At 45.9% G+C, this 23,209-nt stretch overlaps 1 protein-coding gene across 1 annotated transcript in view; it reads left to right on the top strand.

Annotated features, from left to right (window-relative positions):
- Positions 1 to 6,845: 6,845 nt before the first annotated feature.
- The window catches only part of LOC138296563 (glutathione S-transferase 3-like), a 174,226-nt gene continuing 157,862 nt past the window's right edge, over positions 6,846 to 23,209 (top strand). Inside the window, exons 1-2 of the mRNA XM_069235802.1 lie at positions 6,846 to 6,953; positions 10,897 to 11,002. Coding sequence (XP_069091903.1) covers positions 10,916 to 11,002 — 87 coding nt within the window. The 5' untranslated portion in view covers positions 6,846 to 6,953; positions 10,897 to 10,915. The remainder of the gene's footprint in view (positions 6,954 to 10,896; positions 11,003 to 23,209) is intronic.

Below are 23,209 nucleotides of genomic sequence, written 5' to 3'. Positions count from 1 at the left end.
ATGGAACACTCTACTGTATTGTAGCCCCTAGTCCAGGAAGTGGCAGTTGTGTCCCCGTATATGGGTTTCCTGGAGCAACAAGGCATTTAGATTATTTTATTGCACACATTGGAGTGCAGATACCCTCTAAATTTGGTCCAGCAGACCGTTGACATTCCAAGTCATTATCTTGTGTCCCCCATATTGGTACTGGTGAAATGGCTAAGGGAATCTATTTGTTGGTTGTCTGCCCCCTTCAGAGAGTACTTGATGGGGCCCCGTATGGAAGAGCCACAGTGCTGGGTGTGGAAGTTAGGCGGGACCGTGTAATTTGCCCAGCGCCAGCAAGCAACAAATGATACATAACAATCTAGAAATACACAATAGAAAAAACAAACCTCAATTCCCCCCAACTCACCCACTTATACTCCCCATTCTGTAGAAGCATCTGTTGACCATCCCTAACTTAAACATAGAACAATCTAAAGGGGTGATGTGCTTAGATGGGTTGGATGGAACACCCATTGGCTGCCCTCGGAGAAACAATAATTGGTATTGCTGTTGAAGGAAGCAGGGGTGCTGGTGTGCAATACAAATTCTCCACGTCAACATTGGAGTCTCAGTCCAGGTTTGAGTCCTTGTCTTTGGCAGAGTGAGACTGGGATACGTGCTCATCAGCCTATAGGCGAACCCTCCCTTCCACTTCAGATTCCGTGGAGGCCTCCATTTCTGAAGGCTCTCTGTGCCTCCATCGCGATCTCTTCTAATGACACTTTTCTTTCATCCTCTTGAGCTTACAGCCTGTTGTCTGGGATGGAGTGGCTGACTGCCGCAGCAGTGTCTGACTGACTACAAGTGGTCGTTGTTCAGTGAGCCAAGCCCAGGCCTCCTTTGGTGAGTGAAAAAAATACAGTCTTAGGGCCAGATGTAGCAACCGTTTTGCAAGGCGCAAACTGCGAAATTCACAGTTTGCGCCATGCAAAACGGGCATCGCGATGCACATTCCCATTTTGCGAGTCGGTACTGACTCGCAAAATGGGAATGCGACTCGCAAATAGGAAGTGGTGCTCCCTTCCTATTTGCGAATCGCACCGCGATGCAGAATTGCTTTGTGACCGCGAACATGGTCGCAAAGCAATTCGCAATTAGCACCCATGTGAAGTGGGTGCTAACTCATTCGCAAAAGGGAAGGGGTCCCCAGGGGACCCCTTCCCCTTTGTGAATGTCACCATAAATATTTTTTCAGAGTAGGCAGTGGTCCAATGGACCACGGCCTACTCTGAAAAAATGAAACCAAATGGTTTCATTTTTTCTTTTGTATTGCAACTCGTTTTCCCTTAAGGAAAACGGGCTGCAATACAAAAAAAAAACTGCTTTATTAAAAAAGCAGTCACAGACATGGAGGTCTGCTGTTTCCAGCAGGCCACCATCCCTGTGAGTGCAGGGAATCGCAAGGGAGTCGCAAATTGCGACCCACCTCATTAATATTAATGAGGTGGGTCTTTGCGACCCCCTTGCGATTCACAGATGGTGTCATGGACACCATTCTGCATATGATTTTGCAACTAGCAAATTGCGAGTCGCTCCGACTCGCAATTTCCGAGTCGCAAAATCATCTCTACCTACATCTGGCCCTTAGAGTCATAAAAAATGTGCAGCCTAGTGTGATATAGAAGCATATAAGATATATGCATAGATCTCAGCTTTAGTTTCACCTGTTCATAGGATTTGCACTGTGTTTAGATCAAGCGGGTGTAGTCAGGGAAGGGCATAATGTGCTCTGATTGGAACACCAAGCACCCTTTCACTCTGGCACTCCGCAGGAAGGTGTCTCGGTCTCTGTAATTTAGAAATTGTGCTATCAACAGGCAGTATAGGGCCCCAGGTGGAGGCTGTAGGGCTAGTGAATGATGGGCTTGTTCAAGGATGAAAAAGGGACACAAACTCATCTGGTCCACCAACAATCCATTCCACTGTTCCAGAAAGGTCTCTGAGGCCATACCTTCATTTTACTCCAGGAATCTAATTAAGATGAAATTATTCCAACAGGGCCTGTTTTCAGCATCTTCCAAGTGCTCCTGCAGCAGTCTGGTGTCTTGGGAAAGGCTAGCCACTGCAGAGGAGAGACCCCGGACTGGGTCGTTCAACTCTGATATCCCCCCTTTCGCCTCCATCACATAATCCATGGTTTGCCGCAGGTCTTAGAGCAGCAGGGCAATGTCTAACCTCACCTATTTTGGTCTCCAGAGCAGTCTTGGAATTCTGGATGGCTTGAGGGATCATTGAGGTGTTGTCTCTGAGTCCTCCCCTCTGGGGTACCCTTGTCCATCTTGGCTTGGCCCTGTGGGGCCCTGTTGTGGACCATTTCATCTTGTCTCTCCTAGTCCCACCGATGTGATGTGTGAGGGAAGTAGTTAGGAGTCAGGCCTCCCCTGGGGTCCTCTGCTGCTAGTGGGTCAGTGCCTGAGTCCACTTCAGGAGGACACCAACCTACTTGCTCCAGGGGTGTTTTCTTGGCCAGCATGAGCAGTCTGCCCTCACCTCATGCCCACCAGGGTTTCCTTTACTGGTCAGCGTATGCCCCTTGTGGAAATCCCAGATTTTCTGGGCTCCCCCAGTTCGGGGGCTTGCGTGGTTCATGCCGGGAAGCTCCTGAGAGTCCTTCGCCAGGTTTATCGCTCGGAGCACCGCATTCCCAGGCCTCTCTCTGCAAAGTGTGGTGCAGGTGGTGGGGCAGGGCACACTGCTCAGAGGGTGGGGGTGAAGTAGGTACCAGTGAGCCTCCCACTTCTGCCACTCACCTGCTTACCTGGTAGTCCATACCCCAGGGCCAACAACCGCCTTGATCCCCTGTCTGTCAGGCCCCGGGGCTGGCCTCTGCCATATGCTCTGAGGCCCTCCTCCACCAAGCTCAGATGAGTCCACTTAGGTCCTGTAAGCCTGAAGGCATATCAGCTGATTTGATCAGGGGGTGGTGCGCCTGGTCGTGTCTGGCTGTCCCTGTATCATGGAGCGGAAGAGTGTGTATGTGCCATGGCACCATCATTGGTGTGGCCCTCCTACTGCCTCCGTGGTCGCGCCTGCGATCCAATCTGCTCCCTCAGGGAGGCTGCCTATGGTCTGGCAGGCAACTAGGAGATTTTCACCTCCCCAGCCTTTGCAGCATGTATCGTACAGGCTCCGCCCACTCCCCTGGACCAAGTACTTTCAGGAGGCGGGCATGTGCATCTGTGCAGTACGGCTGATGCTGCTAAGGCGAGTGGAGAGATGCAGACTACCCATGACCTGCCATCTTGGATTTCACAGCTTTTGAAGGCTGGGGCTCAAGTCCGCCCCTCTCGGTGTGTCGCGACCCGTGGCCCTTCAGCTGCCTCCAAATCCCGCGAGGGAGCCTGTCAGGACCCGCTTTGACTCCAACAAGCGCGCCAGCAACTGGGTGAGCAGTTTCTCAGTGATGGCGTCGGGCGGGCGTGAGCTCACTCGAGCACGTCTGCCATCTTGACCATCCAGGCCACATCCCCTCTGCTGTTTTTTTTTCTATATATATTTTTGTCAGGACAAACAATAAATTGCTTCCAGCTGTTAAAAGCATGTTCCCACCCTTACAGTTTCTCTTTTTTATATATACTGATCTTAGAGGCGCCAGCCACCTAGGATAGGTCAATAGGAAATAAAAGAAAATGGCACCCTGTCATTCTCTAGGTACGTGCCTGCGTGGTGATGCATTCGTGTCTACAGAAAAACATGACAGCCATAGTGGGTATACCTTCGCATCTTTTTTCTTTTTATACAGTATAAAACTGCCTTGACAAATAGCATTGCTTTTTACAGATTGTATTGTATTGTATTGTAAGTGTATTTATATAGCGCTTACTACCCCTGACGAGGCATCGAAGAGCTTATCGGCGAGTAGCACGCTACTCCAGAACCCCAGAGGATTAGCGGTGGACTAGTATAGGGAAATAGGACTAGTGTATTAGTAGGAGTTCATTTGAGTGGAGGATATGCGAGTTTGTTAGCTGGATTGACTAGAGTAATGGAGGGATAAAGGAGGGAAGAATCCATAAGTGTGAATTGGGAGTTTATAGTAATAGGATGAGGCTTGGGATGAGTAAAGGAGAGATGGAGGAGGAAGGAGTCTGTGGAAAGGGGTTAGGGAGATCATAGTCGCAGAAGGGGTTTTGGATGAGTCAAAGGTGAGATAAATGAGGGAGAATGTAGTAGGGTTGTTTGGGAGATCATAGTAGTAAACTGGGGTGTGGGGTGAACCAGGATCGCTAGCGGAGAGAAGAGCTTAGGCGGGGTTATTTTAGAGATCAAAGTAGTAAAATGGGTTTGGGATGAGTCAGAGTGGGTATGAAGGATAGATTGATGAGACACAGGGTGATGGAGAGAGAGTAAAGCTTACGAGAGAGCACTTTTTTTAATTTAATTTTTTATTTAATTTTTCTCTAGTACAGTAGAACTAGAGCTATAAATAGATATGTAAATACATAGTAAGTGAATATATGTTTAAGGAATATAATACTGGGTGTAATACGAGAAGTAAAGTTGTATTGTATAAACACAGACTTTCAAGATTTGTAACATTTGATGTTAATTAATAAGTGTACTTTTCTAACATTCATTTATCTTTCCTCAATTTTTTAATAGCGAAATGCTTGCTGTTAAATAGTTAAGATAACATTTGCTCATTGTGATAAGTATCTAATACAACAATTTATCTAGGACCTATGCAATGATGCAATGACCTATGAACATATTAGGCGCACAATATATATATATATATATATATATATATGTAATAGTGATTAAAAATACATTTATTAAACAGGCTTAAAGACTATGTATATAATTTATTATTATCAAATAGTAACTATACATATTTCTTAAAGAACTATACATATCTAGAATATACACAATCAGATTATAAATATTTATCAACATAGGCAAATGCAGTCCATTGTTGTTTAGATATGGTGGTTATGAAGGAAAGAGCCAACTCTTGAGTAGTCTTCTGAAGACAAGATAGTTATACGTGGATCTTATATTTGGGGGGTAATTAATTCCATAGTTTGGATGCTTGAACAAAGAAATACCTCAACATCCGTTCTAGACTTTCTACTGTATTTTTGCAGCAGGTGCGACACACCAGAAAGATAGTTATGTTCTTGTACAACAGGATGTGACTTGGAAGTTTAGTCAGGGCACTCCCTTGTAGGCCGGGGCCAAGACTGATTTGCATTTGGCTGGTTCCTTTCTGTAAAGGCACAGACAAGCTAAAACGCTGATGGACTGCAAAGCAGGCCAGAGTGGCTGACATTAATTTATTGTGAAACCTATCCCTCGATCCAGCACACTTTCTTCCCACAACCGGTCTACCTTGTTGGGTAAGGAGCTTGAGGCTTGTATGTCAAACTCTCAGCACACATTGGCGAAAACATGTCCTGGACGCAACTCAGATTGGCTTCCAAGTGATGCATGATTTCCTCCACATAAAGGAAGGGGGGTAATCCATGCCTCCAGGTGCATTTGGAACGCTCATAAGCTTTCAATATGGTTAATAGCATGGCTTTACTTAACAGCCAGAAGGTAGGATCTCAAGGACGTGGTGCAGAGAGTAAACATGTGTTGGTCCACCTGGGAGCCAAAAGAATGCACAAACGTTTCATACTTCTTTTGAAATGCGTGGATCTATTTAAAAATTAGAACTTGGAAAGGCATAACGAAATTATCTTCAGGAACAGCCAAACCAGAACTCTAAGAAGCTGTACTGTGTGTTTTCTCTAGAGATTGAGGATTATTCTTGAAAAAACAATGAATGGAGATAGAAAAATCACAGCTTCTTTTAGTTTTCACTCATAAGAGACAGGAGTCAGCCTTGATGCTTTTATGTTCAAACAGTGGCTAAGTCAATGTTGACGAATCAAATTTTGTAGCTCGCAGTGTTCATCAATATATCTATTGTAGTTTGCACAGCTGAGAAATGGAGTACATTCTACTTGAGGAGGAAAAACAGTTACAGTGGTGCTGCTGATCCATACAAGAACGTTTGCTTGCAAAAGTGTGGGAAAGCACATGAGCCTCACAACCTATTTCAGGTCACGGATGATAATGTGACGGTACCCACTGATAGAAGCTTTACCATATGGAACAGTAAAGGGGACAACAAATCTTCCCATCCTGATTTGAATAGGCCATCCTCAAGTAATCTCCACGTCCAAAATAAGGACTGAACTCCCCACAAAAGGTTGGGCAAATAGCTTACCATCCAAAGTTAGGGCCCACTTCAAGAAGGTAAACGTGTACATTTGTGCAAGTTTACTCTTTTTCAGGATTCACAACACTGCAATTTAATTGTAAATTTATGACTGTGGAGATTCTGCAGTCGGAGTAGAGAACTCCACTCATAAAAAGATGGCCCTGTCTTATTTTTTTTTTAATTAAGTTTACCTTTCTGAATCCCTTAGGGTCCAATTTCTAGTGCTTCGGACCTGTAGATGTACTTGGTAGTCCTAAGAAAAGCCCAAAGGGCCACTACAATAAATAACTCATCAAGAACTAAGAGGGAGTGTAAATCCCCAGGGACGGCTACCACTTGTTTTTGGCTAACAGACACTCTTCAGCTTTTCAAAAAAGCATTGGCAAAGCCAGTAGGTTCCATAGGCGATACCTACTAGCTTTGCCAATGCTTGTTCCCTTTTGTACATGGAAGCTTCGCACAGGAAGTATTACCACCAACTCTGATGACATGCAGGGCGCATAAACAAAATATTAATATTGAAGTCTACTAAAAGCCCCCTTTTCTGGCATTTGACTGGTGGCACAGACACACCCAGTTGCCTACATGCGATTAGCTGGTTCACCTCTTCTAACCCTCCCTCTTGCCTTCTGCAAGAGTTTATCAGTTCTCACACATGTTCTATGCATCATACTCGTTGGATGTCTCTGTGAGTATATCGAAGGCAGCCCTGGTGAGTATCTCCCACTCGCTGCTTATTTTAAAGTAGAAAATACTGCGGATTGTTGTGTAGCTGTAGCTCGGCATCGATGTCTTTGTGTGCATGTTATTTCTTTTTTAAGAGCTAATTCTGTCTGTGTGATACGCGGTTTCAAAGCCAGCGCTCGATTCCTGTTAACGTGAAGAATGGTTAGTTGGATATCTGATAATTTCAAAAGCATGGACCACCAGATGATTCCAATTTGCACATCATTTGATCACTTCTGTGTCCGCCCTGTTATTTGACCGGGGTGTGTATGTGGTATTTGTATTTGTCAGTCCTACAACTTGTCAACAGTAAAAGCTGTCCGCAATGTTTTAATGTCACCAGTAATCGCGCAGTGCTTGATGTTAACAGTGAGTTTATACCAGATGGTGTATTTTCATGTTGGTAGTGATATTTTACTAATACCTTGCAAAACAATGTAAAATAGAGCCGAAAAAACATTTTTTTCTGACTTTTTAACCGTTACCTACAAGATAACTTCGCTTTCCATAGACTCTTACCTACAAGACAAGAGCTACAACCCGACAGTGGTTCACCTGTTACAGAATCCTCGGGTGGAAAGCACACTTACTGAGCAAAATATGTTACATCAACCACGCAAAAGGTGATGGGAGAATGCTTGCAATGTGTCTAACCCACGGCAATTGCTCAGCGTGGCAGCCCAACCCATCGATCTTTTGCCCACCATGCCTCCTCTATTTGGAACCAGCCACACGCAAATCAGTTGTGACCCTGTTCCAGTAATAACAGTCCAGCCCAAAATGCAAGGCCAAGTCCTTCCTGAATCGGAGCACAACAAGCCATGACGTTTTTTTGCGCACTCCATCCCGCGTGGCCTCCTCCTATACAAATGTCCTCCCTACCACCCTCCAGAAATGCCCTTCATCTCTCCATAGCCCATCTCTGACATACATTTCATTTTTATAGCGCTGCTCATGGTTCAGTCACACTCAGAGCTGTGATCTTCATGGTACACGTTCTTTGTAGCAGGCACATTAACCCATTGCACTACTGTGATGAGTCAAAACTGCCACCAGACAAAAATTACGATTTTCCCAGCAGGAACATTAACCACCAGTGTTATCTTGACGTTTTTATTGTTGCCTGAAACTGCTAAACGCACTAGCAAATTCACTGCTTCTAAACCCATGGTATTTTTAAGCCACGGATCGCCCCTTAAAGCCGGTCCTGTATATTCATAAAATGTGGGTCAAGTCAAAGATATGCATGAATATTTGCCCTTTTGCAAGACCCCCACTTCGTCTATAATGGAAAGAATGACCCTGAAAAAAATGGTGACACATGCCAGGTACCTTTATGTTTTCTAAAGACTCTTCTGTCTTCTTCAATAATTGTTTTTACAAACTTGATAGTTTCCATTCTTCCCGGATTTGGACAGGAACACGGCCTAGGATTCAGTTAATCACACTACAGGTGTGCACTACGAGGGAGGCGGGCCCGGAATTCCAGACATGGAATGCTACTACCAAGCCTCACAATTGGACTTTCTCCCTGACTGTGTGTGGCCCTCCCAATAATGAAACACTGCTGATTAGGACTCAGATGGCTCCGTGACACTGAAGTATCATTTCCAGGTGCCAGGTGGTGGCTGGGCCCTGAGTGTCATATGTTATACGTTAGATGTCTAAAATATGGAAATGGACAATTTAATAGATTCTGAAAGAAGAATTCTCAATTGCGATGCAGCTTAATGGTTTGAAGAATTTGCACATATTACATGCAGAGGCAGGAGTGTCAAGTTGGGTGGCAGAAGGTTGTTGTGGATGAGTGAGTGGTATACACGGCACTCACTCCTTAGGTTTGAGGAAGCCCAGACTCCTTTTGGTTTGGGAGCATCAATTCTTACTCTATGCTTGAGTGATTAAAGCACCTGAGACACATGAGTGGGAATCTCAGTGAAACCACTTCTATCAGGGCTGCTATGGAAGTTGTCTTCAGTGCAGTAGGGTAGACGCCCACTTTTATCTACATACTGGTCTCTGTCTACATAATGTCCTCCTCTCACTTACAGGTCAGACAGTGGATTATGTCTAAATAATGTCCTCCTCTCATTTACAGGTCAGACAGTGGATTATGTATAAATAATGTCCTCATATCACTTACAGGTCAGACAGTGGATTATGTCTAAATAATGTCCTCCTCTCATTTACAGGTCAGACAGTGGATTATGTCTAAATAATGTCCTCCTCTCATTTACAGGTCAGACAGTGGATTATGTCTAAATAATGTCCTCATATCACTTACAGGTCAGACAGTGGATTATGTCTAAATAATGTCCTCATATCATTTACAGGTCAGACAGTGGATTATGTATAAATAATGTCCTCATATCACTTACAGGTCAGACAGTGGATTATGTCTAAATAATGTCCTCCTCTCATTTACAGGTCAGACAGTGGATTATGTATAAATAATGTCCTCATATCACTTACAGGTCAGACAGAACTGGAGCCCAGACTTTGGACTACAGGTCTCTAACACAGAATGGAATAAGGTCATGTCTTATGTCAGGAAGGTGTCGGGCAATGAGAGATTCCAGTAGAAACTTCTACAAGTGTCACCACTTCACCCCTGTCATCATACTGACAATCTACTGTGAGCGACCCGCCTGCTGTCCGCAATGGTGGACATGCACCGATGATTTCCTACACCTGATTTGAACACGTAGTGTGGTGGTAGATCATCAGGCCCAAGTAGTTGACCAGCTGACAAGGACGCGAAGAAACTTGCCTGTCATGTCTGCATGTTATATTTTGCGCTTACATCCAAAACCAAAGAAGCGCATTGCCTGCTACAGAATTGTAGCGCTAGGGCTACTGCTGGGAAAAGGGCGGTTGGCGACACACTGGCTGCAAAACAATGGTCCAGCTTCTTTTTGTGGTGTAAAGATGTCAGAGGACGAACAATTGTAGAGGAAAAGCGGATGTCATCTGTTCGATAGATAAGAAATTAGCTGAAGGATTGAGAGATTACAGAAAAATCTGTGATATTTCTTGGGGAGAAGAGCCGAGTGACACCCCTATTGACCTTTATAATGTTACCATGCTTGTGTTGTATTGCACCGCCCCCCGTGATAAATCCATTTAAGTATGTGGATTACTCTCTCTATGCGCTGAGTAACCAATGTCCTCTTGACTGCAGGATCATTTTCCTTGTTTTCGCATGAAGGACTGGCCACAGGTCAACCACAACATTCTACACGTTTTGCATGTGTCTGTGGCATTGATAAAAATTTATATTTTGTCACCATTGACGTAACGGCTGCACTCGTTCCGCTTTCATCGCGACTTCAGAAAACATTATCAGTGAGATGTCTGGTAATTAACCAGGCCCAAAGTAGACGAATACATGGATGAAAGCTCTGTCTCAGGTTTGCCTTGGAAACAGCCGTCTTCAGGTGCTCCCGTTTGATGCATGAGTGAGCACACAAGAATCTCCAACCCTCGGTGCACAAGGCAACGCAGCAGCGTTTCACTCACACACCCTCTCGGCTACTTTTTTTGCAACTGATTAACACTTTGACCCAGTGCTTAATTTGTAAATAAAAACGTGCCGATGCTCAAAGCCCTCCTCAAACACGCGGCTGCTGCAATTAAATTTGCGCACACGCGATTCTGAGGCAGCGTCATCCTGAAGCCATCTCCGGCCTCTTTAATCCCTTTACAGCCACTCCCTGCCCTTTCAGCTCGCTCTTGCGCTTTCTGCTTTCTCCCATTGTGACGTTTTTCGTTTTTCTCTGTCTCCATCTTTCCCATATGTCTCTTTTGCTCGGAGTAAATGCTTGAGTCATTAAAATAAGCGCTGGCCCTAAAAAATACGTGATGGTGATCCGCACCGGAAACAACAAGTACAAATTAAGCACTGCTTTGACCTGTGTTTTACTTAACAGAAGCCCTGAATCGTCAACAATGGCCGAGAAACCCAAGCTCATCTATTTCAACGGACGAGGGCGAATGGAATCAGTGCGGTGGCTGTTAGCGGCAGCTGGCGTTGAGGTTTGTTTGCAAAGGAAAATATGCTGATTTCTATATATTCTGAGGATTTAGACATTTTTGTATCCTACAGTTCTTCAGAAGGTGTACAGTAATACTATGTTTTTCAATAATTATAGCACTTTAAAATTACGCTCACACACATGAAAATAATTTAAATGTTGCCAGATAACGTTATTTAGTATAACTGTACTAATTAAGCCATTTGTAAACATTTGCGTTTCATCATGATCATGAAAGTCCCTAAACATTCTACCATTTGTCGGGGCTACTTGGATTATGCATCAATGGAAGATCAAATTATTTAGCAAAGCTTGCTAAATTGAGCACCAAGAAAAGGCACATTATGCAGCACATTGTTTTAATTTTGACTCATTTGAAATCGATTTTTTTTTGTTGAAATGTAAAATAGATTTAGCTAATTATGAGGCAAATATGGCAAATGCATAAATATGTCGTAAACGATGCAGCTACAGAATTGTGTAAGTCCGTTGGCATTCAACGTTGTCCTTTTTTCTCAATTTATTCCTAAATGTTAAACAAAAGCTAAACATTCTAATACCAATTGGAACCAATTAGTAACTGTATTTTGAAAAAAGTTGATTTTCCTATGTAAGTACCTCAAATCAAATATGTAATGTAATAAAATACATAACGCGTAATGTGTAGCATGGTCATATATTGCTGTCTTGTGGCTCTACTGATATTTACAAACCACTCTGCCTTTGGCCATCTGTTTTATGCTTCCAAGAGAACCCCCTATATGCATAATTCATATATATATATATATATATATATATATATATATATATATATATATATATATATGTTCACTGAAAAAAAACAAAGGTTACAGAAACTTTATAGTTAGGTTCTGAATTTCTACGCACAAACCCATAGAAATTCAGCTGTTATAGTTAGAGGTATTTCAAGTAACTATAAATCATGCCCCCGCCATGCACAATTTTCTCATCAATAATTCTGTTGTAAATGTTGAAGTGATAATATCAATGATGCCATAGAAGATGTCATCAGTGATGTAATATGTGGGGTAATTAACTGTTAATGGCGAGGGCGCAAGTTATAGTTACTTGAAATAACTCTATCAGCTGACTTTCTATGGTTTTGTGCATGTAAATTCAGAACCTAACTATAACGTCCCTGTAACCTTTGAAGTTTTCAGTGAATTTCGATGTTTTTTTTAACGCAGCAGGAGGTTGGACGTATGGATCCAGCCCCAGGCCAGCAGGGGGTTGGCCAAAGGGCCTGGCTGGCCAACCCCCCATTGGCATCTAACCCTGTGCCACACACAGCCTTTGGCCATGCACAGTGGAGATTGGTGACATTGCCTGGTACCAAAGCACAGCTTTGTCCGTGTGCTTCAGGAGCTGGCCAAAGAACCATCCCCTCATGCACCCTAGGGGGGGGTTGAGGTTTAATTTCTGTGAAATGAGCATTGGTGCCAGAATGCATCCTGACATGCTTAACTATTGAAGAAGAGGCCACAGTTTTGGGCAGAATGTCTATCCAACTGGAGTACTTTCTACTGGCTAACTAGTAAGTGCTACCTCTTTGGTAAATGTATAGTGCATATCCTACACTACAGCTGCACAAAAGACACGAGGTAACGTCTCCAGTGACCTTGTGTTTTGGTAATTTTGGCAACGTGATTGTTCCTCAAGCGTCTTCATAGAGAAATCTGCAATAACATGAATCCTCATGTACAGAAGATGACAAAATTATGAAGCGTTGGATCTCCACCAAAGAAGGATACTTCCTCTTACTTATTTGCAAAAAGTGCTTCTTTGTTTGGTGGAGACATGCTAATATTCTAGTGCATTAAGAATGCATCCTCAAATTCGATGGGAAACATTCTTTGGGGGGTGCTTTTGGTAGGCTGTCCATCATCCTGGAAAAAGTCAGAAAGACATTGCCTACCCCTACCATATACGTGGTGGGGCCAAACGGGCAAGCTTTAAGTCATTTTGCATACTCAAGTACAGAAACAGAAAACAACGATATCTGGCCTAAAGAGCAGATGACAAGAACAAACCCATGAACTCTTGACAAATCACACTGAAACTTTCAAAACAGCAGCTGAAATGAGTAGCTAACTAGTTTTGGAACTTTCTTCAAGATTTGTCAAATGGCATCAAAGTTATTGGCAAGACAAAGCACACTTCAAAGCACACTTTAGAAACTAGGTCCTAACTATACTATTGGTCACCGGCAGTAGGTTTATATATATATATATATATATATATATATATATATATATATATTTAAATATATATATATATTATGTGTATAAATGTCGGTCTCTCTCTCTTTATATATATTTTTTTTTGTTCCACTTAAAAACCCAAGTTAAATTTAAAATAATTATGGTTACAAATTATAAATGACATACCACTAAAATTCGCAAGTTATGGTTAGCTTCACCATCCGTAAATGCACAGCAACCATGTAACCATAACTTGCACCCCAAATCAATGATCACAACCTCATCTTTGGTGTGACAAATGCAATTACAAATGATATAAACAATGTTAAAGTTCAGATTACTTTCATATTAGCAATAATACTGCAAATTAGGCAATATTTGTAGTATAATTGGTAATATGATAAGCAAGAATACATTGCTATTTCTTTTTGAGTAGGTATTGTTATGTAATGATGTTGTCATTTAGGTGGTGTTACCTATTGGTTTTATTTTTGTGAAGTCATAGGCATTGCATTTGATGTGTGAGTTACAGTTTTCATTGCTGATATGCGAGTTATGGATTACGGAACTAACCATGACATGCAAATTTCAATATTTTTTGGGTTTTGATTCATAAACATAACTTTGTGTTTTTTCTGTGAATTTCGTTTTTGTTAAATATATGCCAGGGTGTTAGAACCATAGCTAACCATATCTTCCCTTTACCTTGCTTTTGCTTAGTTCATTTCTGTTTTTTAATTATATAGCACACCCAACAGTTGGACGTAGGGCCCTACATCCAACCTGCTGCAGTGACCAACCACAGCTGTGCACGATCTTTAGCCCTGAGCAACGGGCGCTGGACACTGTGCCTGGATATTCTCCTACACAGCCTTTCTGGGGGCTTAGTTGGGGGTCTGCAAAACCAGCCGTGTGTCCAGTATTTCTACAGAAAAGATAACGTTTGTTTATATTGTTGGTTCCAGGTGGTCAGTTTGCTGACACCTCCCCCCTCCAAGCAAGGGGGTTAGAGGATGCTCATACTGATTCCTGAGGGCTCTTTTTTCATTTTGAAGACAGGGAGACTTAAGGGTATGTTTAAGAAAAAACCTGAAATTCTTGATCTCACCCTTGGTGCAATAAATGTATTAACAAATCCTACAAATGATCTTTCAGTTCAGATTACCCATCACATTGCCATTAACACTAAGGGCTCTATTATGAGTATGGCGGACGGGCGTTCCCGTCTACCAAACTCCAGACAGGGTTGTCCCCACCATGCTGATGACCTCCCCTCCGGTCCCATTAATACTTTCCTGCTTTCACAAGGTTTCCGCTAGTCAGCCGAGTGGGAAAGTGGTTGCAACATTGTCACCAGCTCATAATTAAGCCAGTCGCAATGCTGCCGCATGCAGGGGGCACAAGCACCCTTGAAATGCGCACTCTCTGTTGTGCAGAGAGTGTGGATTTCGAGGGTGCTGGGCATGGGTGCAACAGGCATGGGCAGTGCAGGCCCCCCGTTGCCCTCTGCACCTGTTCTCCACCAGCCTTTTCTTGGCAGTGGTACTGTAATGAAAAGGCTGGCAGAGAATAAGGTTGTAGTCAGCAGGGCGGCACTGCATTCAGCGCCGCCCTGGCTGATTACAACCGGCACCTGCTGTCACTCCGTCGGGATCGAAGATTCTGGCGGGGACGGCAGTAGGTTGGTGGGTCTGCCTGCCAACCTCGTACTGCGGCAGTCAGACTGCCGCAAAACACAGCGGTCTGTCCACCACCACGGCATTGATGGTCCTCAGACTTCCAATGTCGTAATCGGGACCTAAGAGTGAGCCAGCAATGTATGTAGTATTATTTATTTGGTTTGAGAGTGTGTTGCTATTTATTTCAGTGGGTTTTCAGTCTTTATTTGCAATCAAAGTTGTTCTTTAACTGTGTTTGTAAGGAAAGTTCATGATTTGTGAAAACGTACATTAAGGTCTTAATACCCATCCTAGCCATAACTTAATTTTAATTTGTTCAGGGAATTTCTGTTTTTTTGATGATATAAAAAAATCCAACTTGTATGGAAGCATTCCCTTCTGTGCTGCACATGGTCTTCGCCTCTGCACAGAGGGGAATGGCTAGAGGGCTAATACTTTGGCTGCATACAGTGACGTTTGGCCACAGGTCTTTTGACGAGACACAGTCACATCACTCTATAAATAGAGAATCAGACTACTTTTTTCACTTTTATGTATTAATAATAATAATTATTATTATTGCTTTAATCTATTTTTTATTACCTTCAATACTTGCTGCACATGGCCTTTTACAGGTGGCCAACCCCTGCGGCACAGCCCTGCACAATAGGGATTGGCAGCTCTGACCAAACCTTGTACCCAACCCCTGCCAATAGCCAACCACAGCTGCCATTGGCCTTTGACCATGTTCCCTGTGGGTAGGGCACAAGGCCTGACTCTTGTGCTCAACTCCGCAGAAGTCCTGATATTTTTCTACTAACTTGTTTATTTCTTTTTTCTATTTGCATTTTTATTATTTTATTTTTTCATTACCATGGACCCTTTATGCATATGGCAAAGGGGAATGCTCCTGATCCCACCCTTAAACTAACAGATGCAATTTTGTAAATGTCATAAATGATCTTTCAGGTTACATTCCACATCACCATGATTGGAAATGCATGGTAAAGCTGAAGCAAATTTGAACATTTTTGCAGTCTATGCTTAGTGGATGTAGCATGGATTTGCATGGAAGCATGTGCAACAGACCACAGTGAATGGGTAATGCTGTAGGTTCCTGGTTTGCCTTGGAAGGAGAACTTGGAAGCTCTGCTTGCCTTGGAAAGAAAGCTCCACAGTGATAAATTATACAATCATTTTTCATTCATAAATTGCTATCTTTGAGTTAAATATCTATCTCTCTATCCATTTACCTATATATCTATCCATTGATAGATAGAGATATATAGTCATATATATTACCCAGTGGTGGTGGCCACTGGAAAGTTATAGTTTGGATCCTGTTTCCATTGGAAATGTATTTCTTGTGTTGCTAATAACTTTGGCGTGGTTTGACTCGCCTCCACAAAACTTTCCAAAGAAGTGCTCTTTTTTGCTTGGTTTGGAAAGTTTGGGGGTGATTCGTGGAGTGGAGGCCAAAACAAAGGGGTCCAAAAACGTGTTTTCCCCATTCATTTTACCCCAGGAACTTTAATCACACAACTACAGCTTAAACCGCAGGACTGATTTACACCAAATATGGCAGAAAGCTAGATCTAAGTCCAGAAAGAGTTCTTTTTGAGTTTTGGTGTAAATTTGTTCAGTAGTTTTTGCGTAATTAATTAAAAAAAAACTTTGTACATCTAGGGACACAGAGGGTCAGTGGATCCCGGCAGACCTCAAACTGAGATTTGATTGACTGCCACAACCTCAACCAGGAAGTGGTGGCAGCCGTCTTAGGACTCTAAACTCGTTCTAGAGTCCTAAGAAAAAAAAGCAAAAAAAGACACAAGGAACCTGGTGGTGGGTCCCAGAGGGACCCCGGCTTGGGCCCACATTTTATGTAACACTTTTGCCAAAAATGTGTAGATGATCTGCGAGTCAACAGCAAAATAAAATCAAATTAAAAAAAACAAGCACTGTTTCCTGCATTTATTTTAAAGCCCCCTAAATGGGCCAGGTCCCAGGGGGAAACATACTTATATTTTGCAGGGCTTCCTTTGGGGACTGGCCATGCAGCAAAGGGGGAGAAGGGCAATTAGCCCCCCTCCTTGGGCTGATTTGGGCCCTGGGGACCCGGTGATCAGCTGTATATGTAAAGGGGAAAGGAGGACCCTATGCCCCGAGCTCAGTTGTGTACCGGGTGCCTGGGGTCCAGCTGTACAAATGGAAAGGCAGCCCCCCTCTCTGAGCCATCAATGGTTTTGGGGACCCCCTCCCCCAGGGCCTGATCATATGCAATGTCATGGGGAGCCTACTCCAGGACATAACTGTTTCCCTGCCTGCACTAGCACGGGCAGGGAAACCTGTGCTTGCTCTTGCTTGGTGGGAACAATGTCAAATCTCCCACCGAATAGGAGTCAACAATGTCCGCTCTCAGCTGGTGGGAGCTTGAAAAATGGACTTTGGATCTGGGGCTCCCTCTGCGGCCCCCAGCGTTAGTGTGGTGGGTGCCCTGGGTGGGTGCCAGGGCACCCACCCTTTGTTGGCTGGGCCCCAGGAATGGGTTCCCCAGGGCCAATAGCCGCCCGGAGAAGGGGCTCCCATGTCCGAAATCAACCCAGGGGGGAGGGGCCACGTGCCCCCCTCCCCTATATATATAGTGCTGGGTCCGTGGGATGGGGTCCCTCTGGCCATAATTGGCAGAGGGAGGGAGCCACATGCCTGTCTCCCCCAAAAATGTGCATGGTGCAGGGGAATGTGGTCCCTGGGGCTAAAAGCGGCCTGGGTAGGGGGCACATGCCCCTGCCAAAAATGCACAAGGTTCAAGGGATGGGGTCCCCAGGGTCAAAGTCATCCTGGGGAGAGTGGCCACGTTCCCCCTCCCCTTAGTTTTAACCAGTGGCCCTGGGGGATGGGGTCCCAGTTCTTTACAAGGCATGGGGAGGGGGGCCGTGTGGCACTCCTCTCCTTTAATTTTAATAGTGGCCCTGGGGCATGGGGTCCACAAGGCGTAAGGAGGCTTTGGGACATGGCCCACTCACCTTTAAAATATATTTGGACTGGGGCGTGGTCTTGCTACGGGTAAAGATGGCCGCCTAGTTTGGGAGCTCTGCAAGGCTTTGGGCTCTGGTCTGGGACCAGGGGCGCTCCGGGTGCCACACACCCTCACATTTCGTCCCGGGAGTCCCCCCGTCGATGATGGAAGGTCAGGGCATGCTAAGCCAGTGGAGAGACGCAGAGAGAGGGCCTGCTGAGGACCCACGAGCCACGGCCAACAGTAAGAACAGGGCAGGGCGTGGCTGCTGGAGCAGGCCGGTGGCGTTGGAGACAGGCTCAGGAGGAAACGGTGTTTCGTGCCCGAGCCTCGGAGCCTGGGGGACCCTTCTGACGCCGAACGCTTTCTGAGGACCTGGGTGAGGTGATTGGGTTTTGGTTCGAGGCGGGGGGGAGGCAAGAAGAGAAGCCCCCCCTGGAGGAAAACCGGTCTCAATCTACTGCAAGCGCGGAATGCACTCCCCGCGGCAGAGCGGTTGAGGGGTGATGCAGCAACGGAGTGCCGGTCCCGGCATTGCCCACCTGGGCCCTCCCTCCTTCCCCTCCCCCCTGGCCTGAGAGCTCAGTGACGGTTTTGGAGAGACAGTAGGGGTGCTGAAGATCTTGAAGAGATTTGCAAAGACCCACAACACAAGGGGACAGGTTCTGCAAGCAGTGGCGCTCCAAGCACAGCTTTTGGACAGAGACAAATCTCGCTCCCCCCTGAAGCCCACACCGGCCCCCCTGAACTTGAACTTGAACTCACTTGAACGCACCTGCTCTCACCTGCAAACGCAGTCGCGCTGTGAGGACCTCGAGAGCCCAGAGACTTGTTGAGTGACTGGAGAGCTCGTTAATAGATCGGCGGACAGTTGAGTATCTGACCGCGGGCTGAAGTTATATTGTTATACAATCACAGTGTTTCTGGCACTCTACATCATACTTTAAATGTGTAGCATTTAACATTTAGTTTTGGTTTTGGTTTTGATTGAGCTTTACATGTCGACAAGGTATACACAGACACAAGCTCTGCCTCTTATTGTTTATTGTTCGTTTTATGCCATTGTTTCACCTCTACACCTTCCAGAACTGTTCAACTGCGGCTCTGCCGCCCCGCCCCCTCCCCCCTCATCCCTCTCCACTCTCACTCCAACCTTAGTGGGAGTGACCGCTGTCCAGATAACCCCTTTAACCCCACGCCATGACTACAGTGGGGGCACACTATGTCCCAACCATGGAACTGTAACACATGGGACGAGTAACTCCCTTAGACATGACGCATGACCAGGGAACCATGAAAGACTGAGACACAGGATGAACAGTAATAAGAACGGTACTGATGGCACACACCTTCCGTCACACTGCATACTCACTCTACAGGCGACAGTGGGAAACCTGGAACCTCTCCAACCCTCTTGCGACCATAGCAGATTCACGAACCAGAGGTATCACCATCCAACGTGACCGGATCATACCCTCATATCCGTGGGGTTGTCGCATGACCTCCTCACCCCCCAGCATCCCCCCCATTTGTGCTTAGGCAATAAATATGTCAATAATTGCTCTTCACGGCGGCTCCCCTCCCCCCTCCTCTTTCAGATGACACGCTCCCCTACGGCCATCAGTGATCCCACCTACTCCCGAGGTCTGCTCTTTTCCGTCCCCCGTGGAGATGGACCCTGGGCGTCCTGCTCCTGACCGTGGCCCATATGGCTGAGCGTGGGGGCCCCATAGGTTTGGACCCGCAGTCCACAGATCCGGACCCTTGGAGTTTCAGTCCTATACTCCTCCCATTAGCTACCTAACTCTCCTTTCTTTCTCTACTTCCTTTCGCTCTAGCCTCTGCCTGTCCTCTGCCTTTCCCCTCCTTTGTTTCTTGTCTTTTCTTTCTCCTTCTTCTCTCTGTCCTTCCACCTACCTCCCCCGCCTCTTCCCCTCTCTCCCCCGTCTGTTTCCACACTTTCCCTCCCCCACAGGGGGACGCCTAACGCTTGCTTGTCCCTCCCTCCCTCCCCCCTCCTCTTCTTCCTTAACCCAACTTGATAGTCCCGTTGCCCTATACAACGCCTCCCTCCCCCCTCTCTCCACCCTAATAGTTCCTCCCAGCTCTACCATCATGTCCATCCCTACTTTTACTGCGGCCTGCCCCTTAAGGATCGTCTCCCAGAATGTCCTCGGCCTGACGCATTTTGTGAAACTGAAGAAAATACTAACCTACCACCAGTCCAAACGAACTGATATAGCTCTTATTCAGGAGACACATCTGGATAGCACAGAATCCAACAAACTATGTAGGGACTGGGTGGGAAAGGTACTCTTTAGCTATTGCCCTCGACCTCAAGAGGTGGGAGGTGGCGCCCCATGGAAAAGCAGGGTGGCGATCCTGCTACGCAAGTCACTCCCCATTAATGTTATCAAAACGTGGGAGGATCCCGAGGAGAGATTTGTGTTTGCCAAGCTGAAGCAGGGAGACTCATCGATTTGCGTGGGCTCCATATACGTTCCAACTGGCCCTAAAAGAAGGTTCCTTTTACAACTCAACCATCTTCTGGCTGAAATAGGAGCAACTCATTACATCATAGCACCTGGCAAGAGATGCGGAATTTGACAGGACAGGTCCTCTCAATATTAGCAACAACCATGACAGAGCTCTCCTAACTGATGTCATGGCCGATGTGGGACTGGTATATTGCTGGAGGCTTACACACCCAACCGACAAGGAATACACTTACCTGTCGCCTGTACATGGTACTCAGTCCCGACTGGACTTTTTCTTGGTGTCGCACAATACTGTGGCCCAAATACAAGATACTAGTATAATGGACTGTGGCCTATCGGACCACTCCCCGATTCAACTATTAGTACAGTCGGGTTTGACGTATCCCGGCCGCAATCCCTGGCGCTTCGCCGTTCCTTGCTATAGAACCCCCCAGGGCAAGGTCCACCTGCAGAACCATGTGTCCACTTACATGAGGGAAAATGTCGGCACTGCCAACTCCAAGAGGGTTCTGTGGGCTGCGGCGAAAGCCACACTAAGAAGACAAATGATGAGAGATGCGGCTATCGACAACAGAGACAGGAAAGCTCGCCAAACTGCCCTAGAGGAAGTTATAAGACATCTTACGAGACAGTATACCATCAAGCCATCTCTGGGCACACGCCGCTCGCTAGAACGTGCCCGTATGGTGCATAACGACCTCTACACATCCCAAGCCGAATACACGCTACAATGTCTGCAGGGCAGACACTATGAACAAGGGGAGAAGGCTGGCCAGCTACTAACGGTGCAACTCAGACAAAGGGAGGCTGCCCTAGCTATCCCAGCCATCACGTCCGTGAATGGTGAGATACTCACTCAACCACAAGACATTGTAAACAAATTTGCAGCTTTCTACCAACACCTGTATACCCCAGAACCAATGTCTGACCCCACCCACATAGAAGCCTTCTTAAACAACACTGCTTTGCTGTGCCTTTCGGCTGAAGGCCGTTCTCTCCTAAATGGAGAGTTCAGCAGGACTGAAATAGAGCAAGCCATTTCCAATCTCCCTTATCGCAAAGCCCCCGGGACGGACGGTTTCCCTGCAGAATTTTACAAATGGGCTGGTGACCAGGTGATTGGCGCTGTCCATGACGCACTTAATGAGGCATGCAGAGAAGGTCCTTTGGGCACAATGTCCAATAGAGCAACAATAGCTGTCATACCCAAACCAGGATGGAACCTGCTATTATGCGACAGCTATCGCCCCATATCTCTCCTGAAAGGGGATATTAAGATACTTGCCAGTGTCCTGGCGGCCCGCCTGCCTAAAGTCATCACGTCCTTGATACATTGCCATCAGGTGGGATACGTGCCGGGACGCTCCTCTGGGAATCATCTGTGCACCCTTGGCCATACCCTGTGGGAAGCTAGGACCATCCTGGAGGAGGCTCTCACCCTGTCCCTAGACATTGAGAAAGAGTTTGATCAGATAGAATGGCCCTATCTCTTCGCTACCCTGTCAAAATTTGGATTAGTAGACCAATTAATTGCCAAAGTCCGCCTGCTCCACGACCACCCCATGGCTCAGGTCAATTGTGGGGGCTTTCTATGAGACCCCTTTCCAATACAAAGAGGGACGTGGCAGGGATGCACTCTATCACCGCTCCTGTTCTTGCTGGCAATGGAGCATCTCACGGCTACTATTCGCCGATCCCCACATATCACGGGCATAACCCTGAAGGGAGGAACCTCCACAATATACTTATAGGCGGACAACATGTTACTCACTATAACTGATTTGACAAAGATCCCTGTCGGCTTTACTGCAGATCATAGATGGATTTGCATTACACTCTGGTTACCGGGTGAACTGGGACAAGAGTGAAGTGCTGCCCCTTTCATTCACGACGACAACAGCCGCATTGCATGGCTATCAGTTCCGGTGGACCCTGACCCGCCTCAAGTATCTGAGAATATTTGTTGACCGGGGTTTATAACGTATGGTGCCAGATAACCTGGACCCCCTTATAGCACGCATGAAATTAGACTTTACGAAATGGTCACAATTGGGCCTCTCCATCTGGGGTAGGGTACAGGCAGTGAGAATTGTCACACTTCTGTGTTTTACCTACGTTCTAGGCATGATCCTACTCCAAGTCCCCCTTTCGACCCTCAGACAAATAGACGCAGCGCTGAGAGCCTTCGTGTGGGGCTCCACACACCCACGATTGACACCGGTGAAGTTAATGGCACGTCAATCTGGCTCTCCATTTATCACAATTGGCATACATGTTACCCTGGAACCCGGAACAACCACGATGGGTAGCTACGGAGAAACTCCTACTTTTCCATTCTGGCGGTCTAAACGGCCTATACTGTAAGGACCCTACACAGTCCCAACCAGCCAACCCGATGCTCTCAGCATGCCTGCAGCCTGGCGCAGAGCACACCGTCTACTCTGTGTACATCCCTTCTTACATACTCAAGCCCCCTTATGGGGAAATAATAACTTAGAGATCGGGGGAGCTACCCTTAATTGGCCACAGTTGAGCCAGGCAGACATTGCATGCCTGGCTCAGGTTGTCAATGAGGGATCACTCCAGTCATTTGGTAGCCTACGAGCAGAAGACAATCTCCACACGAGACAGGAATAGCGCTATCTGCAACTCAAACACTGTCTCCGACAAACAATGGGTGCTGCCCCTTGGGAACTCAAGGCCTCCCCAGTGGTTACTTATTTAAAAACATGGGGTCACCATAAAGCTGTAATGGCAGGCCTATAAGATGTGCTAACGCGTCACGTTCACTCGCAACCCCTCCTCAAAATGTTA

This window comes from Pleurodeles waltl, chromosome 5 (assembly GCF_031143425.1).
Source record: "Pleurodeles waltl isolate 20211129_DDA chromosome 5, aPleWal1.hap1.20221129, whole genome shotgun sequence".
NCBI classification, from domain to species: Eukaryota; Metazoa; Chordata; class Amphibia; order Caudata; family Salamandridae; genus Pleurodeles; species Pleurodeles waltl.
This window is presented reverse-complemented; position numbering and strand designations above follow the sequence as displayed.